This window comes from Ascaphus truei, chromosome 4, assembly GCF_040206685.1.
Source record: "Ascaphus truei isolate aAscTru1 chromosome 4, aAscTru1.hap1, whole genome shotgun sequence".
NCBI classification, from domain to species: Eukaryota; Metazoa; Chordata; class Amphibia; order Anura; family Ascaphidae; genus Ascaphus; species Ascaphus truei.
Window position 1 is genome coordinate 326046544 of NC_134486.1, and position 16664 is coordinate 326063207.

The following is a 16664-nucleotide window of genomic DNA, read 5'->3' on the forward strand; positions in this document are numbered from 1 at the left end:
CCTTCATTTATTTTAATTGTACATTAATAAAAATGAAATATGAATTTACTATACATTGTTCAGGTATGTATGGATATACATTATTGTAGACACATCCTTTATACAGTCATTATTGCATTATATACAATAGTGGTTCACACAAACGTACCACTTTAATAACTAAAAAAAAAACAAGAATATAGTGTATAATGTGTTTCAAACATTTATATGATCCATAATATATATTGCACATGTAACTTTTTGTAATGAAAGGATAAGTCCTATACTTATTACATTGCTTTTAGGCTATTTGGAGAAATAACGCAATGCTCCTCGGAGTTTAGAAGTGAATGCAGCTTTCGCAGACGCTAAATATCGTTACGTTATTAGCATAATAGTAACGGAGGTCTGAGGATCTCCGTTGGCAGGCAAAGTGCTCATTGCCATATAATTTGTATATGAAGAAGCTTAAGGTCTGTTTTAATGTAAGGTTTCCATATTTTTAAGAAAAATGGCTGAACAACATAGCTTTAGGCAGCTTTGGGGATCTGCGTTACGGATATGGTGACTTTAAATTGAGATAACGTAACCTAAAAAATTTGTGACCTTCTGAAGATCTACCCCTTTGTGAGCAAAACAGTACTGTCACGCCCAACAGTATCAGAAACCACAACCGTGGCTATTCGAGGCACAGTTCTAGCAGCGAGCTAAACCAGCTGTTGGATAGCTCCACTGTCACAGCATACTTTTGAGCACTACTGCTCACTCCTATAGTTAATCATAGTCATGGACAGTATTCCCACTGGCTTTCTTCCTATACTTTGCATATCCTATTAGCATATCTCCCGGGTATCTCAGGTGTGCTCTGTTTTGTGCACAAAGCACATTGAAGTGGCAACCAGGAAGTGGTCTGCTTTTAAAGGAAGCCAGGAGAGTGCCATAAGTATGATTAGCTCCAGGAGCAAGGAGCAGTAGAGCTCAAAAGTATGTTATGACAGTGGAGCTATCCAGCAGTTAATTTAACTCAGGGCCAGAGCTGCTGGCCTGAATAACAGAGGTCGGGGGTTCTTGATCCTTTGGGCCTGACAGTACCCCTTTGCTCACAAAGTGCTTTATGACCTGATTTTTCAGGGTGGGCATTGTGGAAATCTGGTGTGGGGTGCGAGTCATTGAAATATATACTCTGCATAGCTCCTTTTTGTGCATAGGTGTCTGCACAAATTATTTCAAAAGGTGGGTATGAGAGGTTCTCTCTCTCGACGAATTGAATGTTGAAACATTCGTAAACTTACAAATGCCCAGCGCAACATACAAAATGACACAACATATAGTACAATACTTCAGTGCTAATCTGCTCATAAGTAAGGGTCATTTAGTTAAACCCTTTGTCCAATGTGTTATAAGCCTGCAGCCAACATCAAGGCAGGACCAATTTGCAGGTCCTAAAAATTCATAAACTTATTTTAATATAAAAATACGTTGGTGGATTTTATGACATTCGCAAACAAATGTGCAAATAAGGGTGGCAGGCGGTATTGCAAGCATTTAAACAAAGGTAAGGCGAATGTGCATTTTTTAAAACTGAGCTGCGGATATTCGGAGATGAAAGGAACGCCCGAATTCGCAGTGAATGTCAGTGAAAACTTTGCTCACCTCTACTAAAATGGCTAGATTTGGCAGACGCAAAGAAAAGAAACATTCATTTCCATAGGACGTATACGAGTAAAACTGTTCCTCTAAGAGTGATTGAATATTGCTAAGGAAGCCAATTACCTTGATAAAGAGTTTCTTTTTAAATCCCACTAGGGGCCAGATCCACAAGGCTCCATTAACTCAGGGATCAAAACATGCAATTATCAAAATCAGTAAGTTATGTTACCTGAGGTTAACACCAATCCAAAAAGCTATATGCAAAACAGCCAGGAGTGATCTCATTAGTATCGGCTTAATGGCATGTTAACTTAGCATTGCTTCGCGTTCGTTTAAATATGGGGGAAGAGGGAGAGAGGGGAAGAGAGGGGGAGAGAGAGATAGAGAGAGACACACACACAGAGAGAGAGAGACACAGAGAGAGAGAGAGAGATCTCATCTCATGTTTGGGAGGATCTATACATTTAGGACAGTCTCTCTCTCTTTTCTCTCTCATGCTCAGCAAAACCCATATTTCAAAGTCTCGAGGGAGCTAACACCACCTTTAGGTATGTCCCATGTAATACGGTACATTTTTAAATCCCTGCATTAACTATAATGGAGCTCTGTGGATAGGCGTTGTTACAGGAAACGCCTCTTTTACATATTATTAGTATTAATGTCCATTATAGTTAACGCAAGGCCCATTACGGATGAAAACAGCACTTAACACTGCATTAGTGAGCTTTGAAGATACTGTTAGCACTTAACGATGCATTAACTTAAGTCAATAACGGAGCTCTGTGGATGTGGGTCTTTGTGGGACTGTACTTTAACCATGTCAGAGTTATGAGCTTGCGTTTATAATGCATTGCAAAGAATAGCACTGTAGGACTCTCAAGACTGAGTTTGCTTTGATTCATATTGTAATACTCACTGCAGGTAAAGCGAAGAAAGAAATTCCAAGCAGAGCAAACCCTGCAGACAGAAGTCGTCCCAGCCACGTGTGAGGGGTTTTGTCTCCATAACCAATGGTCGTCAGGGTGATCTAAAAATGTACAAATACCACCGTAATAAATAAGGGTGTTTTTATACAGTGACTATGAGAAAAAGTTAAATACATACACTGTACATTTTTGGTGACATGGCGCTGTTTTTAAATTAATATAACACCCTATATACAACTAAGAAAAAAAAGTATATGAAGTGTAAGTAAGAAAAACGTGCCCACATTTTAGTTTTCCACTAGCCTTTCAGGATTTTCTTATGGAAATTATTTAGTAACATTACAGTTTGATGATGGTGAGTTATGTAGCAGAAAAAATCTTGACAAAAGGATGAAGTGAAGATTGGGGACCTATACCTAGTATGATAAATAATTATCTGGCATGACAGATAAGGCTGCGTCCATAGAAGGACAAGCAGCGCTGAGCCGTGCGAACGCTCCGTGCTGAACCCAGGCATCCTCAATGAGGATGTCTTTAGAGGGGGCTCACGCGAGTGTCCGCAGGCGTGCTTAGGAGTTGGATTTCACAGCCGACAGCCAAGCTGTTTTTCAGCGCGCTGTCGGCTGAAAACATCCAACCAGCGTGAAGCAGCGTCAACGTCACGGCGCCGTGACGTCGGCACCTTGACGTTGACGTCAGTGCGTCACGGGAGATTGGCCCAGCGACATTACTGCCCCGCCTCCCCTCACTCCCCCCCGCCTCCCGATCGCGCCCACTGGCTCGCCTGCATGTGCATGAAATCGCACAGCTTCAGCAGGCGAGCCTCAGCGTCAGCGCTGTTCAGCACTGCTCCCCCCTCTATGGACGCAGCTTAAGAGAAACAATTTCTTCAAAGTGCAGGTCTCCTCAAAGACAGAGATACAAAGTAAAGCTCTACTCACAAGTCTATAAAGCTCTACTCACAAGTCTATAAAGCTCTACTCACAAGTCTATAATGCTCTAGTCACAAGTCTATAATGCTCTACTCACAACTCTATAATGCTCTACTCACAAGTCTATAAAGCTCTACTCACAAGTCTATAAAGCTCTACTCACAAGTCTATAAAGCTCTACTCACAAGTCTATAATGCTCTACTCACAAGTCTATAATGCTCTACTCACAAGTCTATAATGCTCTACTCACAAGTCTATAATGCTCTACTCACAAGTCTATAATGCTCTACTCACAAGTCTATAATGCTCTACTCACAAGTCTATATTGCTCTACTCAGAAGTCTTTAATGAAGTTCTCCATTTAATGTGACAGCCAAGAAAAGTGGAATAACAACGTTTCAGGTCACATATGGACCCGATGAACGGTCCATATGGGACCTGAAATGTTGTTATTCCACTGTTCTTGGCTGTACTTGGAAGAAATGGTTTGTCACTGTTGTGTTGGCTGCACGAGCAGGTTTCTCCTCGCTTGGAGCTGTTTCCCCGTACTTTGGATTTGTACTATAGCAGATTAGAGGCCATGCAATACATTTCTGTAGAAAAAAAGCTTTTTTTTAAATACAGTATGCTATTTTAGAACAGTGTATTAATATTGTGAAGTTATGTACCTGAGTATGTGTGAGGGAATGGGTACTAAACAAGGGGGAGTTTGCACAATCTTTTCATGTTTTTGTTACACTTAGCTTTCATGACGTATGACATCTTCACGATTACAGCAGTAAAAAAGCAGTGCTTTCCACATATAATATATATGATTGACAAATAATTTGCATGTTTCCCTTTTATGTTAACGGTATATACCAGTAGACTATTGGTAAAGGCACTTTCTGCAGTCGGAGCGACAGCTTCTTTGTTAATGTAACTTTATAAATGATACAACTGTCCTGGTTCACTCAGAACATTCCAGGTTTCAAAAGGTCTTTGGAAAAGTACAGATATGTGAGGAATTACTGTACACAGCATAAGACAATGATTGTATATCACCAAACCTATGTTTTTAACCAAAAAAATTAAGCATCACAAATGATATTTTACTTACTAGGCTATGTCTGCAGTACAGGCATACCCCGGTTTAAGGGTAGAAATCATCAGGAAGCGCAAAACATGTGGAATACAAAAACAACAGACTGATGGTGCAGTATTGTAAAAATTTGGTGATATATAAATGGCAAAGTCTATGTTCAGAATACTCACAAACGTGAGAAGTGAAATGGGCACGTAAAGGTATCTTTAAACCGTAGATAGCAGCCTGGTATTCAAATAGGCACAACACTTTCGATCAGGTACACCTTTACCGTTGGCCCTTAGGAATAAATAGAACCGGACATAGTGCAGACTGTACACAAGAGTTTATAAAAGTAAGTAAAATCCAATCAACTCACATGGTATTTGAAATAAACAAGCATATAGATCACAATAATGGATCTCTGCGGACCGGATGAGTGGTGTCTCAGCTGTTCCTCTGTACTGGTATGCGTATTTCTTCAGGAAGAAACCGACAAGGTGAAATGCATAGAGTGATGCCACAAGACTGAACCGGAACCTCTGGAAACGGATGACGTCACTTCCGGTCTTCGGTGAGACGCATCCGTGACACGCATACCAGTACAGAGGAACAGCTGAGACACCACTCATCCGGTCCGCAGAGATCCATTATTGTGATCTATATGCTTGTTTATTTCAAATACCATGTGAGTTGATTGGATTTTACTTACTTTTATAAACTCTTGTGTACAGTCTGCACTATGTCCGGTTCTATTTATTCCTAAGGGCCCACGGTAAAGGTGTACCTGATCGAAAGTGTTGTGCCTATTTGAATACCAGGCTGCTATCTACGGTTTAAAGATACCTTTACGTGCCCATTTCACTTCTCACGTTTGTGAGTATTCTGAACATAGACTTTGCATTTATATATCACCAAATTTTTACAATACTGCACCATCAGTCTGTTGTTTTTGTATTCCACATGTTTTGCCCTTCCTGATGATTTCTACCCTTCACTTGTTCACGAGGATTGAGAGAGCAGTCCTGCACCAGGTCACAGCGGCATATACTACATGTGTCTGTATAAGTATCACTATTAATTATCTTATTTTTTGCACTACACTGTGGGTTTATTTGATGTTTTAAATTCAACCTAATACACTGAGCGCCATTATTTGATAAGTTTTTCTATACCCCGGTTTAAGGACATTCACTTTAAGTACACTCGCGAGTAAGGATATATCCTCCAATAGGCAAACGGCAGCTCGCTCATGCACCTGTCAGCACATCCTGAACAGCAATTCCGGCTCCCTACCTATACCGCTGTGCTGTGCGCAAGCTGGGAGACTATGGAGCCTGTTACAAATGCGTTATTTACATCAGTTATGCACGTATATGGTGATTGCAGTACAGTACATGCAACGATAAGTGGAAAAAAGGGAGTGTTTCTACAAGGGAGTGAACTACATTTTCACTTTACATACTTGCTCCGGTCCCATTGCGTACGTTAAAGTGGAGTATGCCTGTATGTTGTTGGTCCATGTAAAACTACACTGGTCTGTATTAAGCTCTTAGAGAAATTGTTTTATAGTGACAGTATATATATATACTATACTATATACTATATATATACTCAGTTTTAGTTTAACATAATTTCTTTGTCATGAAACATGAGATCTAAATTCAAAGCCGTGTATTTATCACAAAGTGCCCATTACAATATCTACGGTATCCAACAAAGACAATACATCATTAAAGATAAGTAGCGACCAAATTAACAGAGACAGACCTATAAAAACCCAAACATGGTTTACTTTGGCGAAATAATCAGCATGTCTGTTTAGCCTATTAATAAATACAACGTTACATTTTGCACATCATACAGCTATTCCTATTAGTAAGTAGGACAGAACAACGATACGAGGACAGGTACAAGATACAGTTGTGCTTGTCAAAAATTGATTTTCAATAATGAATATTCAGTCAGCTGTCTTAAGAAATACTAAAGTATATAATTCTATGTATTGCCATTTAGCCCTATACATTCTAATATATATATACGGTATATAAAAAAATGTGTACTTGTTTATACAGTATATATGTGATGCTTCTTCTTAGAGATTTTTTGGTGGCATTTCAATTTAAATCTTAGAAGGCATTCAAATAAACAATGTTACATAAAATGCCTTCTAGCTCCTTGCAGAATAAATACAAGACGATGAATGTTATCAATGGAACAAGCTATTTATGGCAAAATTACCGACAAGAAAATGTTTTGCACAATTTACAGATTACATACATCCAGTCCTTTCTATTCATCAGAGTTTTGAACTTATCATCTTTTTTCTGTCAAAAAAGAAATTACACTTATATCTAAGTTATGTCATTGTCTTCCATAACGTCATTTAAAGAAGCTTTTTGTTTTCTATCCTACCGCTTTTCAGATATTTAAAGTACTCATTATTTTCCACATATAATGCGCCTGACCAATTTTTTTCATCTAGCCTATGAGAAAAAAGCATTTTAATACAATTACAAGGGCAATTTACAAAGGCTTAACTTTCCATTTACAAAAGAGCAAGAAAACAGGTACGATGATGGAAAAATAGACATAATAAAATCTTCTATTTAAAAGTCCCATTTATTTTCACTCACAATGTAATATCTGGGAGAATGATGACCTAAACATTTCTAAAGCAAAATGAATGGCCACCTCAATTCGTTTTTATAAATCAATGATACATTATTTCTTGCCCAACTAGCATATTCTTTCATGATGCACATCAGTACAAGCACAACACTCCCATCAATTCTGAATTGATTCTACTTACCGTACCCCACCATAAAGCATCTGCGTATGTTGAAAATTGTGCGTTTGCTTCCTTTTCCACCAAATACACAAGGAAAGATGAAAAGATGAGAACTAAAAATCCTATGTACCAGGCTGTAATGAGTTCCTGAATATTAAAGAAATAGAAAAAAAAAATGCAGTTAATGTGGATAAACTAAACATTAAAGCTAAAATATTTTCTTATTGTTTCCCTACACACACAAAAAAACAACAACTTGTGACAGCAGATTTTTGGGGTGAAATAGTTGACTAAGAAAGATACAATGAGATATACTGTACATATTGTTTCAAGAATGTTCAGAGAAGGAACATTGATGCAGTGGTGGTTATTCATTAGAGAGGTGCCAATTTGTTGTTGACGTTTGTATATGAGGTGAAATTTGCAGTTTTGTGTTGCGATAATCTACAGAAAAACGGCAACTGGCAACATTTGAAAATTCTCGGCAAAGTGGACTTTAATTCAAATTGAACAAAAATGTTACATTTAAGAGAAAACTGAGAAACATTTTGTGAAACAAATTTGGAAACTTTAGCACATCTCTATTATTCATTATAGGGCAATAGTGCCCACAGAGCATTACAACATGGAAACTCATATTGACTTGAATAGGAGTTTCCGTACAGTACTGTACGATTGGCAGTAATGCACATTAACGAATAACCCCTCCCAGTGTGATCCACTAAAAATGTGAAGGAGTTTAAGTAGCCTTGACAAAAATGAAATATACAAGCTAAACCATCATGCCTCCTTCCTATGAAGTTAGTTGCAACTACATATTTCTGCTAAATTTGCCTAGGCAACAGAAAGGACACATACCGTATAACAATATGCCTTAGAATTGTCTTACCTTGCTGTGTGCATAAACAACAGAACCTAGTAATTTCCATGTTCCCCCTCTTCGGTCCATGCGTACCATACGAAGAATCTGTAGGAATCGGAGACTTCTAAGTGCTGATGTTGCGAAAATATTACCCTGAGTTCCAGCAGAAACAACTGCAACTGAAGCGATGAGAACTATGATATCTAGAAAAGAATCCATCACAGAAAACATTCATGTAAATACTCAGTAGATCCAGAAGATATCAAATTCCACTTGATAAAGCAAACCAATTTTTATTCAAACCTTTATCTCTCAGTACAGTACACACATGGTTATAAAAACACTGGGTGTCCATCAGGCTTGGTATCTTCCCTTTTCCAACACATATATCAATTAATCCTGATATGAAGCAATCAATTGCTATTAAATCAGTTGAAACAATCATGATTTTGCTCTGACAGGCTTTACTACAAGTTCCATTTGTTACAGAAAATAAATTGGAATGGAAGGGCAGATTAAGCAAGTTCTGACGCGGGTGGCAGTTAACGCCAGATCGGGTGCAATACCCTGCGTCAGAGCTTAATGAATCTGCCCATAAGTGTCATAGTAAATACACATGACGAAACAACAAAGAGTGGGGAGTGATCACAGGACCATACTAATTGAATGAAGTGTTTATATACATAGGTGAGGTAATCGAGGGGTGGGTGCAAACTGTGAACTGAAAGTGAATCAGAAAAGAGGGGAAGGGGAAACACAAAATGGATGTGCCCCCAAAAGAATTCACTTAAATGCACACCGCCCAAATGTAAAAATTAACTTTTAATAAATCCTTAAAACATATATTACCAAAGTAACGTGTGATGTGGATTAAAAATGTATTAAATCGTAGCTATCAAGCAACCGTGTCATTGATTATTCATACTATCCCGGTATCATTGATACAATGGGATGTTAAAGACAGGGAATGCTATAAGTAGGGTATAAAACCCCTCTGGGGTAACGGTAAGACCAAATGTGGAGTGATATATAATTATATGCAGGCAAGTGGCCACAGGATTAAATATCCTAATGCTGCTAAATATAGCCCCCTGCACATTTACATGGAGATTGGTCTAGATAATGACGCTGGCATGTGATTGTCTAATAACTGTATTGTAGAACTTCCAAATACCGCAATACTTGCTTAAATGCACAGCAATATAATATGGAGACACCTCACATTGGGTGCAGGTATAGCAGGCACACTGACCATGGATTGATAATAAATAGTTAGCTCATATGGTCTACTCAGTTACACCCAGGATACTGCAAACACTACATTAAAAACAGCTCCAAGTAGGAGACTGACAACATTGCGCATCCAACGCGCGTTTCCCTCCAGCAAAGGAGCTTCTTCAGGGACAAGTATTACTGGGGGAATGAGGTCTAAACCCTTTTATACCCTTACAGCACCCTAATTGCACAATCAATGAATAACAGCTGTTGCACATGCGCACTGAGGTCCGTTCCAAACTGGCTCAATAAACTACTCAAAAGTTAATAAAAAGAGTTTTATTCATGAACCGCAGTGTTGTGCCTTCATTTTACCATATTCGCGTTGTTTTCTGTTCATTTATTAAGCTTATAAAGCCTTTAAACATTCGCGCCGAACAAAGTGTCTAATGCGCATGCGCGGGGGCTTTAAACCCATTCTGGGAGTCCTTGCATGCATACTGCGCACGCGCGGGACCTTAGAAACATTTTAGATCGACTACGTCCACTGCGCATGCGTGGGGACTTAGGAAAAATTCCAGTCATTTCCCATGCTTATAGCGCATGTGCGAAGACTTGGAAAAAGTTTTAAGTGTTATGAATATAAGCTGCGCATGCGCGAGGTCTTCGGAATAATTCCATTGGCCCCCCTTATTCATTGCGCATGCGCAAGAACTTAAAGTTAGATTATCCAGTCCCAAACACATTGCGCAGGCTCCGGGACTTTAAATTCTGCCCATTATTGCCGCGCATGCGTCGGGACTTATGAAAAATACACAATTCCAAGTCCGCTTATAACGCGCATGCGCGGCAACATAGAAATCGCCACACTTTAGATCTAATGGTACAGCGCATGCGTAGTGACTTTGAAATATTTCCATTGCGGTCTATATGGATGGCGCATGCGTGGGCACTTAGGAAATTTTTGCGAATTTTACCTGATGATATTGTGCATGCCTGGGGACTCTAAATTCATAACAGAGACTCCCTAGGTTTTATGATTGTAAAGTGATATTAAGCATTGTCCATTCTATGACACAATGGACCTAGGGACAATGTAATAAACTGTGTGACCAGGTGCTGATTGCATAAAGATGGTATTATGTATAACAAATGTAACGGGTGATGAAAAAGGGGGGAGGGGAGAGAAAGGAGGGGGGGGGGTGGGGGGAAAGGGTATATAAGACCTGTAGTACACATTTATATTGTCCGGTGATTATACCAATAAAGTTGATTCTATACAATCCACCATAAATGTAGTTTATTGAGCAATGTGTCGGCTTAGAATGCAGTGATTGATGATTAGATTTAACAATATATGAAATGATTTGTATGGACACAAGTATCCATTCACTACACATCGTGAATATATAGGTCACTGGTTTCTCTGACAACCAGCTATGTCTTTTCCATTGTCTGCTATGACAATTTCCAGCTATCGGTATTGATTTAATTTATTATTATATTTAAAAACTACTATTATTATTTAGACTAGTGACAATATTATTAAAGTCCTACGCCCAACAGTGGGCATAGTGTTCGTGTAATGTGCGTATATGTGCCATATATGATAATTATATACAATTAATTCTGTACATACATACATTTACGTTTCATATATTGTTAAATCTAATCATCAATCACTGCATTCTAAGCCGACACATTGCTCAATAAACTACATTTATGGTGGATTGTATAGAATCAACTTTATTGGTATAATCACCGGACAATATAAATGTGTACTACAGGTCTTATATACCCTTTCCCCCCACCCCCCCCCTCCTTTCTCTCCCCTCCCCCTTTTTCATCACCCGTTACATTTGTTATACATAATACCATCTTTATGCAATCAGCACCTGGTCACACAGTTTATTACATTGTCCCTAGGTCCATTGTGTCATAGAATGGACAATGCTTAATATCACTTTACAATCATAAAACCTAGGGAGTCTCTGTTATGAATTTAGAGTCCCCAGGCATGCACAATATCATCAGGTAAAATTCGCAAAAATTTCCTAAGTACCCACGCATGCGCCATCCATATAGACCGCAATGGAAATATTTCAAAGTCCCTACGCATGCGCTGTACCATTAGATCTAAAGTGTGGCGATTTCTATGTTGCCGCGCATGCGCGTTATAAGCGGACTTGGAATTGTGTATTTTTCATAAGTCCCGACGCATGCGCGGCAATAATGGGCAGAATTTAAAGTCCCGGAGCCTGCGCAATGTTTTTGGGACTGGATAATCTAACTTTAAGTTCTTGCGCATGCGCAATGAATAAGGGGGGCCAATGGAATTATTCCGAAGACCTCGCGCATGCGCAGCTTATATTCATAACACTTAAAACTTTTTCCAAGTCTTCGCACATGCGCTATAAGCATGGGAAATGACTGGAATTTTTCCTAAGTCCCCACGCATGCGCAGTGGACGTAGTCGATCTAAAATGTTTCTAAGGTCCCGCGCGTGCGCAGTATGCATGCAAGGACTCCCAGAATGGGTTTAAAGCCCCCGCGCATGCGCATTAGACACTTTGTTCGGCGCGAATGTTTAAAGGCTTTATAAGCTTAATAAATGAACAGAAAACAACGCGAATATGGTAAAATGAAGGCACAACACTGCGGTTCATGAATAAAACTCTTTTTATTAACTTTTGAGTAGTTTATTGAGCCAGTTTGGAACGGACCTCAGTGCGCATGTGCAACAGCTGTTATTCATTGATTGTGCAATTAGGGTGCTGTAAGGGTATAAAAGGGTTTAGACCTCATTCCCCCAGTAATACTTGTCCCTGAAGAAGCTCCTTTGCTGGAGGGAAACGCGCGTTGGACGCGCAATGTTGTCAGTCTCCTACTTGGAGCTGTTTTTAATGTAGTGTTTGCAGTATCCTGGGTGTAACTGAGTAGACCATATGAGCTAACTATTTATTATCAATCCATGGTCAGTGTGCCTGCTATACCTGCACCCAATGTGAGGTGTCTCCATATTATATTGCTGTGCATTTAAGCAAGTATTGCGGTATTTGGAAGTTCTACAATACAGTTATTAGACAATCACATGCCAGCGTCATTATCTAGACCAATCTCCATGTAAATGTGCAGGGGGCTATATTTAGCAGCATTAGGATATTTAATCCTGTGGCCACTTGCCTGCATATAATTATATATCACTCCACATTTGGTCTTACCGTTACCCCAGAGGGGTTTTATACCCTACTTATAGCATTCCCTGTCTTTAACATCCCATTGTATCAATGATACCGGGATAGTATGAATAATCAATGACACGGTTGCTTGATAGCTACGATTTAATACATTTTTAATCCACATCACACGTTACTTTGGTAATATATGTTTTAAGGATTTATTAAAAGTTAATTTTTACATTTGGGCGGTGTGCATTTAAGTGAATTCTTTTGGGGGCACATCCATTTTGTGTTTCCCCTTCCCCTTTTTTCTGATAGTAAATACACATTATCATTTTTCTGAATGTCAGCCTCTTTTTGTCAGGGGAAGGATTATTTTCTCCTCAAACACTGCAGGGTATTTTACACTTTTGATAAAGAAAAATTACAAAGTGTGTAGAATATGAAATTCTAAAACAACGCAATATTTAGTATTTACAAAAAGGGAACATGGATTGCTGATAATTTTACCTATCATTCTTATTGATTGGACATGCTGTAAAACTCATAACAATGGCCCCTCCTTCATCCCATGATACATTAATGGTGGTGCAATTCTTTGGTTAGAAGATTGTAGTCTTAGAGTGTATTTGGTTTCCATAACCACCAATACATGTGTGACTCATTGGCATGATAATATCATGAGATATTAAGTATTTTAATCAAACTGGCACTTCAGGGGTTAATGTTGGTTACAAATTGTCTTAAAAATACAAGAATTGTTTCTATGGCCTGTCAACACAAACCAGCCCTAGCTTTATGGTTTAAAGGACTGATTATCCTGAGCAGAGGTGCTCAACTCCAAACCTCAAGCCCCCCCACACCCTCCAACAGAACAGATGGCTTAATTAGTCCCTGCTTCAGCACAGGTGGTTCAATCAGAGTTGAGCTACCTCTGCTGAAGCTGGGATATGGCTGGTTTTAGACTTTGCGGGGCCCAAGGCGGTACGCTGGCTCCCGGGCCCCAACCATAAAAAAAGGGGGGACTCACCTAGATGAGCACCCCTACTCCGGCAGCGTCATGGTGTCATGATGTCATGGCGTCATGTCATGATTACGTGACGCTGCAAGAGGCTGCCTGCTGTGGAGAAGTAAGTGTGTGTGCATACACACACACCCTACCTCTCTCTGCCAGTCCAGGGGCCCTGCACTACCTCCTCTTCCTCCTCCTGTTGGTGCCAGGATCCAACTTCCGACCGGAAGGGGGAGCTGGAGGAGGTGGGGCCTTGTGCTCCCTCCTCCAGCTCCCCTCTCCGTTCAGGTGAAAGTTTGATCCTGGTGCTTACAAGAGGGGAGGATTGAGAGGAGGGAGAGCAGGGCCTCTAAAGGTGCGAGACCCAATGTAGTCATCTTGCTCGCCGTGCCCTAATGCCGGCCCTAATGCCGGCCCTCCTGAAAACCTGACCTGTTGAAGGGGTTTGAGGACTGGAGTTGAGCACCACTGATAAGAACATCTGTTTTTCTAATGGGAAGATTGAAATATGGCTTCCCCTTCAATAGAATAAACAAGACTTTTAAAATATACCTTGAAAAGCATTCTTGGAAGAATTCTACAGCGTATCAGGGGGCGTGACTAGCCATACCTTTTAAAAGATAAAAAATATGGAATTCTGGGCCTGACAGCAATTTTGCAAGAATAACAACTAACTTTTTTTAACCGTAGCGATTCCACAAATCAAATGATACCAAACTTGATGATTAGAAGGTAGCAAGGCTAGATATATGTTTCTATTGCAAAAATAGGCGTTATGTGGTCATATTTTATGTTGAGGCGTGTATGTGGTGTGCACAGACACAGGAGTAAAGATGGCATGTACCTAAGTATTATAAAAACAAAGTTCTGAAGCCATTTTATATATTAAGACAAACTTTAGAGTCCAAAGAAAGGTTGTTTTCTTTAAAGTGGGGAGATTAACGGCGTTTAGAAAAATTCATAAAGTGTGGGAACCCTGAAATTCCAGGGAGAGATAAGTGATATGATTCTTCCGTGGGAGATTGTGAAATTGTGAAAATGTTTGCAGATAGGAATGGAATTGGTTTGGCTCCACAATCGATATGTTTTGCTAAAAAAAACTGATAGCACCTAACACACATGTATTTAAGATACACAAGACTGGAAGACGTTGCCATAATTCAACGCTGTGGGAAGGCAATCTTGAGTAAAGGACAACAGTAGAGGTCCTACTGTAAACAAGTATCCACCTGAATTTGGCACATCAGTAACCAGTAGATATAGATGCTTATCCAAACCATATAATCCTAGGTTTTAAGACTTCCCATACCTATTGTTGATACAGACAAAATCCCACTGCCTCTCATGCTAACAATGCTTTCTCAAATACACTAGCAGATAGGAGCCATATTGTCCTCATATTCCTGGATTGTTTGGAAAATTGTAGTTCATGAATGCTAAAGCCAATGCTCCTACCCATGCTAAAGATCAATTCATTGGGGAACACAAATATTGATTGCAGACTTATTTTAAGTAAACAAATATTATTTTCAGCCTTCAATCACTCATAATTTGTATGTAATATATTCAAAACGTCAAAAATAAATGCCTCTATATCCCCTCATTACTGACCTCCAGCTGCTGCTCAACCTACAAACATTGTACTCAAGTGTGTTTTCTGTTCACATGATGTGTTTTAATTTTTTCTCACAGGATTCACATGCGTTGTTAACTGCTATAGACTTGAATGGCACTTAGCTATACCCTGCATCGAAGCTTAGTAAATCCCAGCCTGAGAGCTGGCATCTTAAAACACAGTATGCTTTGCTAAAACAGTTCCCAGATAGGTGCCCTGAGCTCCTCAATTATAATTTCAAAGGAAATGTTACCTCTGCAGAGTTGCCTAAGGAGACATATTATTCCTTATAGCACAGAGGCTAGTATTTTATGTATTAATGACTCAAGTCTTGACTTTTCAACAAGATAATCATATGGAAAGATCTCAAAAGAGCAGAAAATAATGTTTTCCCTTTTCATTGTACACAGAGGAATTCCTGACGACTGAGTGTAGAAACAAACAGCAACATCGCATGTCCAAAATACTGTGAAAAATACTTATTTAAGCAACAGTCATTGCAATCAAAGATCTGATGCTAGAATGTGCCATCTTCACAATATAAAAAAAATGATGACTTAGTTGTGTTGGATACTGAAAACAATAAGCCAGAGCACTTGTGTGGCTTCATGAGAGATATTCTACAGTAAAAGCTGGATAAATTGAAATGACAAATAAAATACACATCAGGGAACTGAATCAGCATTATACAAATCGATTGTGCCACACAGCATAGTAAGAAACAGATGTTAACAAATAAAAAAGGTTGGAGCAAACGTGTTGAGTGTCAAGTTGAATGATTCTTTCAAATGAGCTTCTCTGTTAATTAGAAAAGTTTGTGTTTTTAGTTAAAGCTGTGCACTCAGGTGAAGACAAGCAAAGCTTTCATCTACTACAGTAGAATAATGAGACACAAAGGAGATCATTGATCAAAGTCTCTCTGCTGCAAAACTAGAGCGATCCCTGGACTTATAAGGAATGGGCGGCATGATGTAAGACTGAAGGGCCCCTCCCCTAAGGTGCTGTTATCTCAGGTCAGGGGGAGGGGATAAGGAAAGGGTACTTAAGGCATGAGGAGGGATCCTATATTCCTCTTTCTTCCATGATCTACTGGAGCGGTCACATTTTCTTGGTTCCTGATTCCTGGTATCCTGATCCTGAGAGATGGTGGCACGGTGAGGCGGAAGAAAGACACGGAGGGCCTAGCAGAGGTGATGGCGGTCAGCGATGCAGATGCGTGGACAAGGGATCTGCAAAAGGAAGCACAGAGGAGCGTTCCTGAGTGGCTGCTGGCTCACGTGCTCGGCGGTGAGTGGGGATTTTAGCCGGATCGCCCAGCGGAATGGAGAGGCAAGTGGATGGCGGAACATAGAAAAGGAGGAATTTTATCTTAGTTTTTTGCAAACCACCGCAGATTGGGTGTTTTTTATGGGTCCCGGATTTTTGCGGCTTAGTTTTGG

General features: G+C 39.6%; 1 protein-coding gene across 3 annotated transcripts in view; it reads right to left on the bottom strand.

Annotated features, from left to right (window-relative positions):
* Positions 1-16664, bottom strand: part of KCNQ5 (potassium voltage-gated channel subfamily Q member 5) — a 699212-nt gene that overhangs the window by 164564 nt on the left and 517984 nt on the right. For all 3 annotated transcript variants that reach the window (XM_075598021.1, XM_075598020.1, XM_075598019.1), the window contains exons 4-6: positions 8232-8407; positions 7364-7489; positions 2546-2656 (exon numbers count right to left, since the gene is read on the bottom strand). In XM_075598021.1, coding sequence (XP_075454136.1) covers positions 2546-2656; positions 7364-7489; positions 8232-8407 — 413 coding nt within the window. The remainder of the gene's footprint in view (positions 1-2545; positions 2657-7363; positions 7490-8231; positions 8408-16664) is intronic.